We start from the raw sequence: 19714 nt of genomic DNA on the forward strand, positions 1-19714 counted from the left end.
AGGTATCTGATTTTTCCCTACTTTCCCTCTTCATGTTTGTGTTGAAGATGACACATGGGAAGATTCTGAGTATCTTGTTGTGATTAAAAACAAACAAACAAAACCCCTTAAAACCATTTGGTTTTATACAATAGTGACAACAAAACATTAACAATATCAAGCACACAATGTCTAGAATTAGAAGCTAACATTCCTGTTAGTCTTAAAGCCAAAATGCTATTCACCTACAGAATCTGCTTTAAGTGTAAATCTACTTGAGTCATGGAAAGACAAAGATGTTAAAAGAAATCATTATGCTTCTTCCAGGGTATCTTCTCAAGGCTTTGCAAGAAGTAAGGTATGAAGATGTAATCACATGACATCAAGCGTTTGGCTGGCCTCAGTATCTGTCCATGAAGGAACTGTCATAACAACAATCCAATCAGTCACTAAAGCCCTTTAACTGAAAGGGGCATTGTGGTGGAGCTGGAGGTTGGGGAGAGAGAAGGGGAGTGAGGCCCTTTTTAAAAATAAAATAAAGAATGTAAGAACCTTTTCTCAAACTGAAGCAGTTCCCTTTTGGATCTTCCATTCAGTCCTATTGCTTTTGGTTCAACATGGAGATAAATTAAACGATTTTGATGATCTGAGATTCCTTTTGGGACCACTAAGGACAACGTGTACAAATCTCTTCTGAAACAATGACTGTTTCATGGTTAATTATCCTATTTAAACTGGCTGCAGGATTCATCGTGTAGGAGGCAAGAACTCAAGTCATAGCTTTCCCTCGATTCTCTTTATCGTCTTCCTGCTCAGTGACTTCAATTCCTTGGCATCTGCTCTGACAAAAAGAAGATTCTCAAAGAACCTCTGGAGGTTCACAGACAATTGCAGATTTCTTATAAGTGCCTTGGACTCACAAGAAATAAATAAATAAATAAAACTAACTCACAGGTGGATGTGGTGACAAATCAAAGCACATTTGTTACTGAGGTTTTCTTTTGATGGGTACGTGACTTTTGATGCTTTAGTTAGTTCTGGCACCAAAGGAGATTACCTCATCTATAATTCAAAGGCTGATTTGCACATTACTTGAGGACAGTAAATAACCGGTAGCTACACTACACTGTCAGACAAAAATATTATTCTTTGAAGAGTTCTTTTCCCTTTTAGATGATGCATTAGTTTAAGAAGTATTTTTTGGTATGGTACATTGAAAAGAATCATTTATTTAGTCACTATTCCTTGCAATGGAATGGTTAGAGTGCGTACTAAAATTATACACTTTTACAGGTTAATTTTTTCAGCTAGTTTTGGTTAGTCTTCACTATTCTCTTAGAGTGTATATTAGGATTGTAATTCACATCTGATTTGTTGACCATTTCCTATTGCTACTTTCCCATCCCCAACAAGAGAAAAGCCTAGTCCATGTCACTATTTAACAACAATTTGAACTCAATTATATTTGATTTAACAAATGGTATTAGACGACTTTAAAAAAAAACTTGAGGGAGGTGAAGCTTACTGAAAAGATAATTTTTAAAAGGGGTGTGTGTGTGTCTCTGTTAAATACAACCACCACCGTTTCAGCACATCTCTAACCGAATACATTGGAGCTGTGTGCTCCATGAGAGACATACAGCATGAAATGGACAAAAAGAGGTTGTGGGAACTAGTGTTGAGTACCTGTATGTCTGCATGTAGTAGAAATGTGAACTGAACTACATTTTAAAAGACTGTGGCAGATTTAGAGGAAACACAGAAGACTAAAGAGCAAAATTATTCTTTGTTATCTTCTGTATATAAGGACAAATATATATACACTATGGTCAGTAAACATTTTGCAAAAAATAAAAATAAAAATGTTGTGTCAGGGAAATGCTTAGTCTTGACATCTAAAGGTTAAAAATGCTGAGAAAAATGTCATATTCTGCTTCAGCACAGTGGAGAGTAGGAACACGTTTTCTAAAGATTTTTTTATCCTTACTGTGGTTTACGCCTCCACTTTGTCTAATTACTTATAACATGCAATTTTCTCCAGAGGAAACAGCAACTAGAGAAAAGAATGCACTGAATGAATAGGGAATAAATGGCTTTAGTTATAACACCCCCCTATTCAGGTATGAAAATTAAAGTTCTTATATTCTCAGGGCCGGTCTATTGCAAACAAAACTATGCTGCACTTTATGAACAAGTGCACTTTGATTACGTGTTCAGTGCTATTTCATGTTAAGTCCTAAAGCTATAAGGAATCCAATTACATTTGTGCAGTAAGGATATTTAATTATAATACAAACAATATTGTTTTATTTCCTTAAGTAATGTCTAAAAATATAATTTATTCTTTCCATTTTTCCTGAGACCTCTTTATGCTTCAAATTAAATACATGCTGGTAGTAAGTTACACAGAACTTGGTCTTACCCTAAACCGCATCAAGTACCATAGTATGCTCCAATATACTAATTTAATTAAAATGTACATAATTATATTGACAGAGATGGCCACCCAGGGAGCCAAAGTGTGAGGGCTGTACCCACTTTCATTGTCTCATAATGAAAATATTTCCCAATAACTACCCATCTGACATTACCCAGTTTCATTCTACAACCTCTGGAGTTTAATCAAAGTAACTGCAATCTACCACATTCTTGCAGAACGAATCCAGAGGAACAGACTTGGAAATCAGGTAAGAAAGATCATATAAGGCCTTAGAACTTGATGTGTTTGCTCTGATGTGACCTCTCTAGCAACAATCCCACTGTTATCTTCAACAGGACAAAGAGCAAATCAATTTCAATTTGAGAAAACTACATTTAAATAATTTTCTGGCTTGATAATATTATTTATATTATAGATGAATCATAACAGTTAACAAAGTCAGAAAAAAATAAACTAAAGCAAGCTCTGCAATATAAAGGTTGATTATTTTCATTGAGGGCTTTTGGTAACAACATGCACAACAACATGGAATCAAAGTTCAAGTAGTGTGTAGATTTCAACAGGACTTATGAGACTACAACTATCTATTGTAGTGTATTTTCTTATATAAACAAAAAAAATCCTTTTGTTCTTCCAAACCCCCCCGCCCCCCCAAAGTCTGGGTTCTTTAGAATATGTTTTGTGGTAATATCACAATTGACTTTTTCTCTGTTGGGCCAAATTCTGCCCCTGGCTAATATCTTGTGCCACCCAACTGCCTTCAGAACATAATTAGATTTTTAAAAGTGTGACATGGTCTGTAATAATACTTTGCTTCATTTGTGATAGTACATGGCTGTATTGAGTTAAATTCTCTGCAACCCAGTTCACTGCACTGAGGGTTTGCACAAGTATAAATGAGGGAAGGATTTAGCCTGACATGCATTGTATAGAATACACACAGATTTAATGTCCAAAAAATCTATTGTTCATTTCTTATCTGAACATGTAAAATATATGTATGTTGTTTGGACAGCTGAAAGTCTAGTCTGATTTGGGTATTTCCTTTCCAAATAGATTGTATTAGAAGAAGAGCAGTGTTCTACCCACCTCTACTTTCCATGCATCGAGCCCAAGGTTCCAGTAATGGCTATCTTTCTGGCTGGTGTTTAATAACCCAGGGAAGTCATTGTTGAATGATGAAAGGCACACACCCTCCATCTCCCTGGGTGTGGACTCTACTGCCACCACACTACCTCCAGAGAGCAAGAAACTGGGGCTTGTGGAGCCCTGGTTCTTCTGCATGGCTGCAGAGACAGGTACCTTGGAATTATCTGACCAGCTCAAATTGATCATTGTACTCAGAGGCTGCAATAAAATGATGGGCACGATTACAGAGTAAGTATTCTAGCATACAACATGAAAAATGCAAGAGTTAGATGAATGATGTCCCACAAAATTCCTACTCTAGTGCATGTGCTAGTATAAACATCCTACAGAAGCAAAGGATATAAGAATCTGTTACAATCCAACTTACCCACCACCAGTGCCTCCATTTTTGCCAAAATGAGTGCGAGGTTCACTTGAAGCCAGCTTAAGCAGTTCATTCCATTCTCGTTCCCACTCTTCTTCTGTATAAACTAAACCCGACTAGGGGAGAAAGGAGTATATTTCAGGATATGATGTTAAAAATATCACCAGTATCAGAGAATAGACATCATGACCCACTGACAAATGTTGTGTTTCATTTATAGTGCTATTTGAATAAGACATGCAATTGCCCTGGGTTATTACAGTATCACTTTTTCAAATCAAAGAGCACCAAATTCTCAAAACGGATCAAAGACAGCTACTACATTTTGGATAAAATTTTCAGCTGGAGGCTCTCAATTTGCTTCTGCAAAAGTGCCCTATGCAATTGTTTAACTGGGTAGCTGGGCATCCAGTCATCTCACATGCATGTGAAATTCCTTCCATTTTGGTTCTCAAGTTCCGGTGCCATTGTGGATCTTTGATCTTATTACTGACCCAATGACTATTCACTGTCACTCATAGTGGAAATTCATAGTAATTCATGATGACAATGAATGCTCACTGGGCCAATGAAAGACTGAGTGGGTGAGGGTAACTCTATAGCTTGGTGGATAAGGAATTCAGCTACGTATAGGAAATCCAAGTTCAAGTCCTCGCTCCAATGACTACTTAATAACTGATACAACTGCGAAAGCCACATACCAAAATCTCTCATAGTGGAGAGGGCACTCATGTGTAACATAGGATACTTAAGTTCAAATTCTTTCTCCATATCAGACAAAGGAGGTGGAGGAGGGGGAGTTGAATCCTGGTCTCCCACATCCCAGGAGAGTACCAAAACGAATTCTTCCCTCCGACAACATTTTGTGAATTTAGTCTTCCTTTGCTTTTGTCAAAATGCCTGAAATTTTTTGTCAGGTCAAAATGAAATGGTTTGTTTCAGCATTACTAATATTTTTTTCAGTTTGGTCAAAACTATTTCATGAACTTGACACAAATTTGCAAAGAGTTTTGGGTTGACCGACACGGCACTTCCGGTGACTAAATTATTGATTTTTTTCCCCCTTGCTCTACATTGCAGACCTTCCTTGATAGGCTGGGGACAGCAGTACTTGTGACACCTTCTCCCCTGGAGATTGGGGGGAGAGATTTCCAAAGGCACAAAGGGCAGGTAGGCACCTCAGCCCATTGTGTTTTCAGGCAGACTAGAGAATGCCTAGCCAACGACAGCTCAACTGTCTCCCACTGACAGGGTCAGGAAGAGCTTATTAGTGCTGTAATTGAGTTCTGCTGCTCTCATTAGTGCTGCTGCCAACAGCAAGCAGGGAAAATTCGTATATGAATAGCACAGCTACCAGCCAAAACTATTTGGTCATGTTCAGCTAGCTGTGTATGGCCAACATTTATGCTGGAGTACTTGGAAAATTATTGAATTAATTCATCTGCACTATGTCTTGCCATTGATGGAAGGATAAATTCTCACACTGAGAGAAAAGAAGAACGAACCTCAGAACAGCACATCACAGCTTTGAACACAACAGCGCTAAGCTGTCCAAAGGTGCTGTTAATCAAGAAAACTCTAGAAATTTGAATATTTTCTTTCAACAGCCTAACTAGAACTGGTGCTGGTGAGAGCCAGTTCTGCTCCCCTCTGCTTTCCAGATAGCGAAGCAATGCCAGCAGCTCCCCAATGAGCTGGTATAAATGAAGAATTCTGTATCCCCTCACCACAGGCAGAATGCCTTTTTGTTTAAATGAAAGGGCTTTTCTATTTAAAAATTTTGGGTGTGTGTAGATAAAGGCAAGAACTAAATCCTAAAACCAATTACCTTTGCGTTCAGCAATTGGCTGCCTGCAAAGCAAATGGCCACATGATTTCACATTTGTAATGACTATGTTGGAGGAATTGCTGAACCCCCTCACTGTGATCAGGTGAGCAGAGGCATGCACAAAAGGGCAAACTCTGCCCCTGCACACAGCCTGGGAAACCGAGTTGGGTGCTGCTGGAAAGGTTTGAGCACTGGGTGTGAAACGGCTCCATGGGAACTTTGGAAGGGGATAAAATATCGTCAGCGGAGCTGCTCAACAGCAACCACTGCATGAGACTGCAATAGCCCCTGTAGTTTCTGTGCCTCTGCTGCATGGGTATGAATGCAAAACAGCTGGTGGATCTGCATAGTTGCAGAAAACACAGGCCCTACTCTTTCCTTGGCAAACTCCACTGCTGATCACCCCTACCCTCTGCAATAGTGGAGCCAATGTGAGGTCTCCAGATATCTGGCCCCATTGCTAGAGGATCTGCAGCAGGCTGGTCCTCCATACCAATGGGGGAAGGCTTTGCTCTCAAACATAGCTTCTTCCAGCACATATTTGGATATGAAATTTTTTTGGGGAAAAAGTGAAGTGTCTAATTTTAGGCTACTTGAGGATTACAGTTAAAATACATATTTCAAAATCTGGTCAATTTTCTCAGCATAGAGATTTGGTCCTTAACTGACATTTTCTTTTCCTTCATGAATTAATCTACAGTCTTCACTTTTTTGTAATGTAATTTTTGGTAGATAATTAGGGCTGTCAATTAATCATAGTTAATGAATGAGATTAACGCAAAACAAATTAACTAGATTACAAAAATCATCACAATTAATCACAGTTTTAATTGCACTGTTAATAAAAAACAGAATACCAATTTAAATTTATTATAATTTTTTTTGATGTTTTTCTACATTTTCAAATATATTAGTTTCAATTACAACACAAAATACAAAGTGTATAGTGCTCACTTTATATTATTATTTTTTATTACAAATATTTGCACTGTAAAAAAGAAACAAAAGAACTAGTATTTTTCAATTTCTCTCTTATAAGTCCACTCAGTCCTATTTTTTGTTCAGTTAATAATAAGACAAACAAGTTTGTTTACATTTATGGGAGATAATGCTGCCTGCTTCTTATTTATGTTACCTGAAAGTGAGAACAGGCGTTTGCATGGCACTGTTGTAGCTGGTGTTGCAAAGTATTTATGTGCCAGATGCGCTAAACATTCATATGTCCCTTCATTCTTTGATTTGTAGGCTGTCAAGTTTTACATTGTTTTGTTTTTGAGTGCAGTTATGTAAAAAAAAAAATTTTTTTTAAATCTTACAATTAATTGTGATTATTTTTTAATCATTTAACACCTCTATAAATAATATATTTAAATTTGGAGCCCCAAATATTCAGGTAGCCCCAAACCAGCCCTAGATTTTGTAGGTGTAAAGCTATGCATATGTAAACTTTGTGGGTGTAAACAGTCATCTGCTTTTTCATGCCTGATTTTCCTGCAGAAATACGTGTGCACAAGAAATTCAGTAAGAGCAAAAGCTTTTTCATAGAACCTCAGAGGTAGGAATAAAAATGTTGCCCTAAATGATATCAGCCACACAATGGTTTAAACTCTCTAGGCCACACAGACCTCTTTATTCTGTTGTGTCTGTTGCCATCTCCATCTTCTCTTCAGTGCTTCCCTTTCAGCTCCACTTCTCATCATGGTGTAGAGTGCTTTACGTAACACAAGGTCCCTGTCATGAAATCCCCACATCCCTAGAGCGCAAAAATGCACCGAGTAACAGAGATCCAGTTATGAAATAGAAACAATCAGTTGCATGAAACATAAATAACATTGGGAAAAAAAAGCAGTGCACATTATAAATCTTACTAGCTAATGATTCCTATTCATTACTTTCAAGCTTTCCTAATGAAAACTGTCAGCATAAATAGGCTAATGAAGAATAATGCTAAATTCTAGCAAAGTTTAAAGTCTGGTTAAGAATTGACTATGGCTTTGAGTTGTTTTGTTTTTGCATGACCTCAACGTTGCTATAAGGAAATGAACATTCAATGCACGGGTCTTCATTTTAGCTCCAGAGTTCATTGAATGTGCAGGCATCAGAGTGCTAAGGATAACGACAGGCACTTGTGGCTATCTCAAACACAGACACCCACAGGCTTGCACTGTCATGCAGCAGAGATGATACATGTCCATTGGTATCTGAGTCCCAGTAAAGAGACAGACACTCATGACTACTGGAAGCATAAAAATACAAGCAGCCACGGGCTTCCAAAGTTTTAAGATAAAAAAAAATACGTCTTCATGTACGTGAGAATAGTAACCTATAATAAAAGAGAGTCAGAGATCTCACCATGACAAGCACCCGTAGGCAGCTATGTTTAATTTATTATACTGCCAGCCATTGGCATTAAATATTTTTGTTCCAAAGTGTGCAAGTCAAAATGCCCTGATCAATTGCTGTAAATAATTTACAATCCCTTGTAGCTGAGATGAATTGGATAAACAACACTATTTATAAAAGATACTTTGAGAGTATTCAAATCTGTTTTCTTGTTATTTCTTACTTTATGTTTCAAAAACAAAATGACGCAAAATGATTACAAAATAACCATGCTTTTAAGAGAAAGGTCACTTTTTGGAGTCTTACTGGTGCAATATTTCAGCACAAAAGTGATTATTAGAAAATAAACAGCATATTACACTTCCAAGTATGTAGTCACAGGGCTTTCTTTTGGTACCCTTTGTACAAAACGTTGCAGTGGCTTTGAATCAATGGTAAATACATAGGAAAGAGTGTAATTTACCTTAATCTCTCTCTCACCCATACAATTATCCTTCCCAAAGACTGGACACACCAAAAATATTTGCATTTGTATTCTTAAGGATAGTAGGATGCACATTTAACAAACATCAGAGGATTATAGGCTTGAACCTGTGTTTATGATGCAGCCAAAATCCCACTGAAGCCAACAGGAGTTTTGCCTGCACCAGGACTGCAGGATCAGGCCCGTTATAGAAAATGTACACTAGCTTAGAGGCTAGGGGTTTATCTTCCTGTTTCAACTCCATCTTAGAAAGCAAGCTGAAAACTTCTACCTTCATCATGCAAGCTGTATAGATAGATACATTGCTTCAGGGAGAAGCTGAAGAATAGAGTGTAGCAGCCTTATATAAAGGTATGTTTACACTGAAAAACCCCCCTCCAGAAACAAAGGAAAAAAAAAACAGTGAGAGAGTCTCAAGAGTCCAGGTCAACTGACTCAGGCTGGGGGCCTCATACGATGGGGCTAAAAAGAGACCCTCCCTACTTGCTGGATTTCAGAGTCCGGGCTTCAGCCCAAGTGGGACGTCTATACTGCTATTTTTAGCCCCACACTGTGAGCCCAAGTCAGTTGACCTAGACTCTGAGATTAGCTGCTGCAGGGTTTTCTTTGCAGAGCGGATGTACCCAAAGAGGCACCCTTGTAGCAGAAGGCCTTTGCACCCAAAAACCTTTGATGGAAATAGAGGAAAGTAGCAACCCTTCAAGAAAAGGTTTTATGTAGCAGAAGCAACTAATCCAGACTTTCCCTTACCTAATGAGGCAGCATGTAAGAGGCAGTTTCCATCACCTGTTGTAGCCAATGGAAGAAGACGTTTGCAACTTGTACACACTGTGGACCACCAGTTCAGTCGACCTGAAAAGAAAGTGTCTATTAAAACAGGAGAGTATGTGGTAAGGCAGGTTGAACACACGTAAGTAGGAGGATATAGGGATGATGGATAACTCTGGAGGTTTTCAGAGCCCATTGCAAGTCCATCCTCCCCATGTAACACTAGTCGCAAAACCAGAAGTTGAAGAAGTTGTGATAGGAAGAGATGGTGGGGAAATCACATTGAAAACATTCTCCAAATATACCCAAGGCTGAAACGAAAAACAGCAAGAGTACTTTGGATTAATTTTTTTATGCTATTCTCAAATATTGTGTTTAATTAATGATCATTGGCACTATATAAACAGAAGACAGACTACATCATTACAAAAAACATCTAATAAGACAAAAGCATTCCACTTGTGTTATTCAGACAAAGCATGTATCCTAGGTAAGTCAGATCCAATATACAAAGGTTCTGTTTTTACTTCTGACTAAATACTGGAGAATGAATTAGTGGAATGTTTTCAGGCCTGATTATCCTCTCTCTCACACTAGTGCAAATCAGGATAAGTCAATTAAAATCAGTAGTTATACCAATGTAAAATGATTGTAAATGAGAGCAGAGTCCAGCCCACGGTCAATATTTTTATTTAGCTTTTCACTTTTTACAAATATGAACTAGTTTATCCCTGCAATACCCTATGAGGTAGATTTTGCAGATTGTGAAAATGAGATACAGAGATGTTAAGGGCCATATTGTCCAAGATATTTAGGCACTTAAATATACATCAGCTCCTAATGTGATTTTTAAAAGCACCCAAGCAGGTTAGGCACCTGCTCAAGCACTTTTGAAAATCCCACTAGGCACCCACCTGCATCTTTAGAGACCTACTTAAATTTGAAAATTTGCCCTTAAGTGACCTAATTAAAGCAGAGAGAGCGAGAGAGAGTGTCAAAGCCAAGACTAGAAACTCAGAATTCCTGGCTCACAGATTTGTTTGTGCCAGCTGGGTGGAGCATGTTTTCAGATATTATTTCTTTTGCATTTAAATGGGAACCTTTATGTTCTTTATGTAAACAAAGGGATCAGAAATAGTTATTGTAAAACACTATGGGGCAGGTGATTACTAATAGTTTGTGCATTTCCCCACATCCTTTTTGAAAGGCTGTCAGTTGTGAAATTTGCAATTAAATACCGCAGATAATGAAGTCAGCAGTTGGTGGCTGATCAATCAATTAACATATACTTATAATGTCTTTTCCTGGCTTTATCCTCTCCTCCTTTTAGAAATGATACTGATGAGATAAACAGTACTTTGGATAAGGAAATTATTTTGCACAAATCAGTGGCGTGATTTTCCCACACCACTATTTTTGTATGTTATAACAGTGTATAGCTATTTTAAAATAACTTTATTTAAAAATACTACATACACACAATCCTTTTGCAAGAGAAGATGAAAAATATCTATAGTATTAGGATAGCTGGCAATGCTTTTAAAATTAAGGCTTTCAAATACAGATTTGGTATCATGTAATCAGACTGTTATTGCCTGTTAATGCTTATTATTACAAATAAATATACTGAAGCTTGCTTGCAGTAGTAGAAGCATACAAATACCACATACAATAGTTTTGGTGAGCATCGATAAGTGTCTTTAATAATCAATTATTTCATTATCAGACCATAACTGTCATTACATTTCAATTAAAACCATCATTCAGGATTAAGAGTTACTGTACAATATGCAATAAATGTACTGTAGATCGATTACTAAATGAACTTGGTAATCCTACATGAATTCAATATCCAGTTGGTACATGCTTAAAAACCCAAACCAGTCTTTTCAAAATTAAATATGCATTTGAATAGCTTAATTTAAAGAGCCACGGGATAGCTTTGGGAGAGATAAAATTGGAAATAATGAGTTATTGTTTTTAGCAACTCCTGTTTCTATGGGCTGTGAAATAACAACCTGTCACCTGCCTTGTACAGAATATTTTTGGTACTAATACAACAGTGACAAGTTAAAGCACTTCAAGTACACTTACAAACTCCAAAAACATACAAGACCTATGCATTTCTTAAAGGACGGCTCAATTGCACTTCAACACAGACCAGGAAACCACTAAAGCTTGGTGTTCATAAATGTTTACAGTAGATCTAGGGGCATTTGAATATCATAGGAGCACATCTCTGTAGATCGATAGTCATTCCCATCCATCGATAGCCATTCCTTCTGGGAGCACGAGGTGATCTCTTGCTTTTCAGCCAGCTTGTGGCTACCATGATTTTTCAGTTGATATTAACAAGTCTGTGGTTTATAAAATATTGACACATCTGCATTGGATTATATTGGCAATAAAGAGGCCTGCTTCATGTGGCCTTTAATAGAAACCACTGCACTGCTATTCTTTCAACCTAACCATTACATTCATCTACCAGTTACATGGCTTTGGGGGGAGGGAATTAGAAAAGCAGCTTAAGCGAAGTCCCATATGGAAATGGATATCTTCCAAACTGGTTTATTTCTGTTTTTGCAAGACTTCTCTCTCTCTCTGTTGTAATATATTCAATTTGTCTTCCATTCAGACCCCACCCGATGCCACCACTTGCACCTTCACAGTTTACTGGTTTCATAATAGATGTTTTAGATGTATGTTCAGCTCCCCCTTTCTCAAATCTTCACAGTGGGACACGTCTTCTGAGAGGGACAGTTAAATGCTGTGGTAGTGGCACACTTGTCTCACTTGTAGCCAGGGGGGGCTGGAACAATTTGTACAGTGGGGGTGCTGAGAGCTACTGAACCAAACTGTAACCCCTGTCTACAAGGAAACCACCTCAAGCCAGGGGGTGCAGCAACACCCCCACACCCCTAGTTCCAGCACCTATGCTTGTAGCCAGCCACTATGGTCATCCTGCCTCTTTTGCCTCTGACTTTTTATTATTTATTTTTTAAAGGTACAAAGCACCGCTGAATAGTTCTGCTTAAAAAGCAACTGCTATCTGATGATGCACAATAGCAAAAATTAAACTAATACCTCTAATGCTCTTTTGGAAACTAACTCCTTGAGAGTAAACACAACTTGATAGGGAGCTCAGTAGCAGCTTTACAGGACCGTTGCTCATTTCATGACATATTTAAAACTTTATCTTGGACACTAACTGTCACAGGGTAGGTGGTCCCTGTGGACAAGTTAAGCCCAGGGACCCTGGACCAGATCAGGTGACTCTACAGATATTGTAGACTTCAGAGTGACACACAGAGTGACATTCCTGAAATTTTATCATATGGATTACAGGGGTGGCCAAGTTGTGGCCCAGCAACCACTTGTAACCCTCAAAGCTGTCTGTGTTAAGAAGAAAAAGTATATTTGACTATGAATTGAAAAGCAATCCCAAGCCATAACCTAAGGCTATTCTGGCTGCTCTGTTTCCTGATTCTTTGCTGGGCAGTAGGCACCCAAAGGAGAGAGAGAGACAAGAACTGACTGCCTCTGCCTGAGCCTAGTAGGGTGACCAGATAGTAAGTGTGAAAAATCGGGATGGGGGTGGGGGATAATTGGGAGCTATATAAGAAAAAGCCCCAAATATTGGGCCTGTCCCTATAAAATCGGGATATCTGGTCACCCTAGAGCCTAGAGGAGTGGCTAGCTAAGTACCTCTTCCCCATACAGCTATCCTAGGCAGCTGAGTAAAGGGGAAATAGAGGAGAAGCAATAACAAGTTGTTTGGGGACTGTCCTAACTTGTACCAGCTGACCCCTGATAACACACATGGGCCAGGGATAGTCTGAGTGTGCTTTGGCCACTTTCCTTCTTACCTCCAACACACCCCTTTCCAAAATGCCCGTTGCACCATTGGCTGCAGAAAGGGACATGTTAAGACTAGCTATGTTCAAGCATTATCACCTCTCCTTCTCTGCTCATACTTTGTAGAATGAGTCTCTCCCATCCTACTATTAGTTCTGTTATTGCAGCACAACTCACCTGAAAAGTGCCATTTCTTATCATTTAAATCTCTACACGCTGAAATCAGAAAAATTAGGATAGTCTGATGTGGGAAATCTGATTTCCTGATGGATGCAAATCAGCTATGCATTTTGAAGGATGATGATGCTCTGCTCCTAAATATATTTGGTCATGTTGCCTATTGTATATGTATATGCTTTTCATTTTTGTGACAGTAGAAGCCAATGCCAATTTAAACTCTGTCATGAATAAAAATATACATTATTCTAAAATATGATGAGGTGAGTGGTTCAATTTAAAATACACACAGAATGAGGGAACAACTTCATACACAGGAAAAAACAAAGGACAATTACAATTCATAGTCTGGAGACTTTTAAGCAGCTGGGATTGGGTAACTTTGGGAAATTTTTTTTGTAACAGTGGATTAATATGATAATTCTCTACTTGTACAATTAGAGCAGAGACCTGCAGAGTCAGGACTTGATCAAACAATCACTGTCTTCCTTTCATAATTCTATAGTTATTCTAAAATGTGTACAGTACAAGCTCTTTAAATCAGCGGGGAACTACTCAGTCCCTTAAGAATTAGAAGATGGGTCATGCAATGTGCTAGGAGCACTCCTTAACAGCTGGCATGTTGGATCCAAATTTCAGCAAAGCCATTCTGCATCAGTCACTTCTACCACTTAGAGACACAAGATGGGTGAGGTAATAACAAAACATACAGCTTTAAAAGCTATAGAAGTATGCAGTATTGTTGTACCCATATTGGTCCCAGTGTGTTAGAGAGCCAACCGTTGGTCCAATAAAAGACATTACCTCATCCACCTAGTCTCTCTAACATCCTAGGACCAACATGGCTCATCACCACTACATACTTCTACAGTTTGTAAAGCTATAGGTTTTGAAATGTAATTGTGTATTCTATGTGCATCTAGAAGTTTTTAGATTTGGTTCTTCCTGATTATAAATATTTACCTATAATACTGATGTAAACAAAATAAAAGATAGCTTTCCAGAGTCTAGTATTAATCATTAAGTGACCTGTTGTATTTTTCAGACACAGCACTGTGATCATGCTGTATATCCATAGATACATTGTGTCCTTCAGAGAAAGGACTTTCATATAGGAGTTCTCTCCTTTATTTTAGGTGATATGAAATCCACACTCTAGCAGTGCCTGAGAGGCTATTCATCATTTACTTATGTCCTTGAAGTGCAGCATTGGACCATGCATGAAGGAACACGTAAAACTGCACAATTAAATTAAGTGTTTCTCTTTTGGCATGGTGCATAAGCGCTACAGACAGTTAGAAAATCCAGCAACCAGAATGCAAATGAAAACAAAAATGTTAAAAAAATAAAATGAGGCAGTAGAATCTGCTTGATCAAACGGCTACATATAACTTTGACTTGTGAGTTGTCATATACTGCTTTTCGGCTTTTTTTTTTTAATATAGTCTCACAAAATTAAGACATCAGTTTTTTTAAGAAATTACAGCACTGTCCATCACTGTGTCATTCATATTAGAATTAAATTATGCAAGTATGCATTTCTAGCCTGGTACTCAGGAAATGAATGCAGATCTCCCAGAATTATGAATGGGTTTTGCTTTTCTCCCTGCATACTCTTCTGCATAAATCTGCTCCCAGAAAAGTAAAAGATTGTAGCATTTCCAAAAGACAATTATATTTTTGGCTTAATGAAGCCTAACTTTTATCAACTGCTTCAAAGGACCAAGTTTCAGAATTCCTTGGGCTTTACTCTTGGGATATGAACACTGCAATCCAGGCCAAAGTAACTGTGCTAGGCTCTTCACAGAAAACACAGGCCTCAGCACTTAAGAGTTATTAAAGTTTAGGCATACTGATATCTTGGCGTGCATAGGGTTTATAATTGTTGTTATACTCGGTTATACTGAAGCATAGTAATAAAATATTTTGCTCTGTTCAGTTAAAAAAACATTAATCTTAACTATCCTGCCTATCGATCTTCGATTTTCTCTAGAGCCCATCACCATAGTAACTCCCTTCCTCATTTCAGTGTCTCAGCCCATGTCTACACACAGCCCCTGGTTCGAACTAGGGTACGCGAATTCAGCTACGTGAATAACGTAGCTGAATTCGAACTACCCTAGTTCGAATGACTTACCGTCCAGACGCCGCGGAAGCGAACTCCGCGGCTCCAAGGTCGACTCCAGTCCCAGCCTAATAATGGTCCCGGAAACAATAACAAGAATAGTTGAGGTTTTTGTAGCAATTCTCTCCTACTCCAACAGGGAAGGGACCTAGGTATAGAGAGAGACACGGGTGGACGGACACACATATGTATGTATCTGTGTATGTGAAAAATCTTCCATTTGTTGTGTAATCTGAATCCTATCATTTAGTCCACACTTGGAAAACAGTGCTGCTGTTATCCAAACTGTCAGCCATTGGAGGTTTGCACTCAGGACTGCAACAAAAAAAATATTCCAGGGTTATTTTCCACACTGTTTGCAGATCTACTTTTCTGCAATTCAGGATAGAAATCCCATTTCCTTTAATGATAATGGAACACAACGTAGCCACTGTTTAATATGAAGCACTAGACCTGCGCTCAAACATACGAGCATGAATTGTCACCAAACTTGTGAGATACGATTCTGCAGTTACCTATAAACAATAATTGAGTTAATAAGACATAGGAGAACAATGTCAACCTTTGTATCTAGGGTACATCTACGCAGCAAAAACCCCTCTGCAGCAATGAGTCTTAGAGCCAGGGTCAACTGACTCGGACTTGCACTATAGGGCTAATATTAGCAGTGTACACATCTGGGTTCAGTCTGGAGTCCTGGCTCTGAAACTTGGCGAGAGAAGGGGGGTCTTGGAGTCTGGGTTCCAGCCCAAGCCTGAACTACTACATTGCTATATTGAGCCCCACAGCGCAAGCCCAAGTCAGCTGACCTGGTCTTTGCGACTAGCTGCTGTGGGTCTTTTTTTTTTGCAGTGTAGACGCGGAAGTCCTAAAGTCTCATGGGGATTTAAGGAAGGAGTTCTGTCTGAGAATGGGGTTTAGAAAGTAATGATGTGAACACTGGAAAGCTCATTCTAGTATGGCAGAATAGCACTAATCTGTAGTAGGGAGTATTGGCCTTATCTATTTCTCTCCTGGAGGGCCCGGTGCTACATCACTGAGGTCAGCAGGAGTTTTGCTACATCATCAAATTTATGTTCCCCATGTAGGGTTTTATACTCTGTGATCAGACTTATAAACCTACACTGGGTCTCAATTTGGTTTTCAGAGAGAAACGGTATTTAAAACAAAGTGCCTAAGAAACACTGTGAGAGTTTGACAATGGTGTTTTCTGCTTTTATATGGGAGGCCTATGGAACTGGGTGGGTTACGGAGTTGATGGTGGAAGGAGCCAGCTTATATTGCTTTCCCTGCCCTTCCCCTGGTAGTTGGTACTTAGAAATCAACCCACACTCAGCTAGGGAAGCAGGCTATTTAACCATTTAATGTTGTTCGTTCATATGAAGGACTTGTGGCAAAAATTCTGAGTGCTGCTACTGACTGGATGCACCAATGTATATCCAACAATAGATTATCATATAATGTGTACAGCAGATGATTATAGTGCAGAGCAGCAGTGGTGGCTGTACATAACTGGGTGTTTCTCAAGTGGCAAATAGAAATGATTTTATGGGCCCTTTATATCACCAGAGTTGGGCAAAGACAGTGTGGTAGGACTGAGGATCTGACCTCCTCTTGCAGTAGTTTTCAATGTATTGTACTTAGATGCTATGGATGCTACTTATATTTCTATAAAATTGTGTATATTTATTAAACATTCATTACATGAATTTAAAATCTGAGTCAAGGTTTAAATTAAATATTATAGAACCAGTTCAGATGTACTCATTTCATGCTTCATTCATCAGATTAATGTGTTTATTAAAAAACCCACAGTATATTATTTACTTGAGGTATATTTTTTCAAATGACTTTCATGGCTGACTTACAAGTCCAAACCAGTCATAAATTAAAATTAAAATTAAAATTAGAGATTTAAAATTTTTTTCCACAGCAGTTATGAAATGCTGCTTTTCAAGGTTTAGATTCCTTATTAGACAATGTTATAGTCAGTCCATGAAAAATATATAAACTTGTCTCATAAAATAAGACCAAATTTCAAGATGTACTTTCATGAATTAATCATGAAGAAAGGCTCAAAGACCCACTACAATATAGATTTCTCACGAGACGTGGAAGCTTAATCGTGTCATTAAATCTCATTATGCCCCTGCACAAATGGTAGATGTGAACCAAATGTGGCCCTGATTGCGCACTGAGAACTATGAAGGTGCCGGGGTGCCTCTGCGGGTACTCTGTACAGGATTGTGACCTTGCCTTAGGTATTATCACAAAATGACTGGCCTGAACTTTTAAAGCTTCCTATGAATGATTTGTTTGTTTCTTGAGGGTCTGTTTACCTCTCACCATGGCAACAAGGGAAATAATTACTATTCTGGAACTTAAAAACCCAGGAGGACACTTATGTACTTTGATCACAATGAAGCTTAAGCTGTCAGGAAACCATAGATATTGAATTATAATACTAAAGAAAACAGAGAGAATTCTGACAACTTCCATAGAAGAGCAGGTTATTTGTTAAACATTTCCTACAGCTACAGAAAAATTCATAAAACCCTAACAGTCCATCTAGAAATCACTGTTTATTGTTTGCCCCTTGTATTAAGTTGTAGCACATAGTTTTAATCATCAGTCTAATCATAATTAATTTCTATATTAACTTAAAAAGAGGTATAAAAATGGAGCTGTGGAAAAGGATGAGCATATTCTAAGATCATTTGTTTTCTTGCAGCCAATAAATACCACGTGTGTCATGAACAACTAACTGAGCCAACGTACTGAATGCAATGAGTGAAATGCAACTTTGTCTTTAGTACGGCTGCTATTTTGCACCATACGGAAGCTTCTAATTACAGTGATGTGATTTTATGGTTGACTAGAGCTGGGGAAATAACTCAAAGAATTATTCATAAATATTCCCTTGAATAAAAATTGAACTGGAACTTTTAATTCTGTGATTGGCCCAAACCCAGAGGGGTGCAGAGATATTAGAAAAAGAAAAAAGAAAAATACGTGTTAAATACTTTTGAACTTCACAAAAAAGTTTTAGTTTGGATTCAGTTTGACTCTTGGTCAACAATTTGAATCAGTTTTATTCTACTGTAATAGTTGTCCATCTCTACTTTCTTTAAGTTTTAGTTACAACTATTCATAGGCCTGAGCTGCAAAATTCAGGTCTGGATTTCAACATTCCCCAGCCAAAGTTCAGTGGTTTTCATATTCAGGGTTTTGCTCATTACTTGGTCATCTGTAATTGTGAAATTTAGATCCACGTTTGGGTCTGGATTTTATACACCCCACGCCCCTGTACTATTTGGATTTGGGCTTCTGGCTCACTCCATCTCTAGCCAATAACTGTGTATTAAATGAAAATATAGCATTTTAAAATAAGTCATTGCAAATAGATCCATTATAAAAAAATGTTGTATTGGGGAAAATGTTAACTATGTTATGCAAAAGGTGCTGTATCAGCAGAAGACAGTACTGCTCAATGCAGATTCGAGGTTTTCTTAAGGTCAAGGCTTTATTACATGTAATTTCTCTTGATTTTCAGAAGTAATTTTCTTCTAGTGCACACGTTATAGAATCAATTAACTCTATATTTTAACAGATGGCTTACTACACATTTTTTAACTGACATGACACCAGGTACACCACCCTGTAAAACTGCGATGTAAGCAAATCAAGCATGACAGAATTTTCAGTGTAGGGGAGGAAGAAGAAAAAAACGTTACACTACCTGTTTCTGATACAATGCCCTTTAAATTCTGGGGCAAATCCTACCCAACTGACAAAATGTGTTTCAAAATGTAAAGGTTTTCATGTAAGATTAAGGAAAGATAAGAGACATAGCTATAATGAGTGAAACTGATGGTCTATTTATGCCCATACACAAGGAGTACACTTGAACAAGCACTTCTCTTACTGTGGCTAGTGAAGCAATTTACTTGGAAGCTCATTAGAGCTTAAGAATGACACAAGGTGGTGGGGGGACTGGGCATTTGAAGCAGGAGATGCAGGGAGCTCATACAAGGAGCGTGGTCTTTGGGGCTCCTTGGAGTTCGCAGCTATGCCCACGGTCTCTCAAATTATGGCAACCCCCAAATGTCATCAGCAGAGCCAGGATTGAAACCCTGGCTATCTCTCAACAGGAGGTTGCTAACTTCCATCTCAGAGTCTCTCATTCATTAAATATCATTGAC

At 38.3% G+C, this 19714-nt stretch overlaps 1 protein-coding gene across 6 annotated transcripts in view; it reads right to left on the reverse strand.

The window, feature by feature from the left end:
- Positions 1–19714, reverse strand: part of OTUD7A (OTU deubiquitinase 7A) — a 402354-nt gene that overhangs the window by 55473 nt on the left and 327167 nt on the right. For all 6 annotated transcript variants that reach the window (XM_044980928.1, XM_044980927.1, XM_044980929.1 and 3 more), the window contains 3 exons: positions 9338–9439; positions 7386–7513; positions 3936–4048 (listed from right to left, as the gene is read on the reverse strand). In XM_044980928.1, coding sequence (XP_044836863.1) covers positions 3936–4048; positions 7386–7513; positions 9338–9439 — 343 coding nt within the window. The remainder of the gene's footprint in view (positions 1–3935; positions 4049–7385; positions 7514–9337; positions 9440–19714) is intronic.

The sequence above is a fragment of the Mauremys mutica genome, chromosome 11 (assembly GCF_020497125.1).
Source record: "Mauremys mutica isolate MM-2020 ecotype Southern chromosome 11, ASM2049712v1, whole genome shotgun sequence".
Taxonomy (NCBI): Eukaryota; Metazoa; Chordata; order Testudines; family Geoemydidae; genus Mauremys; species Mauremys mutica.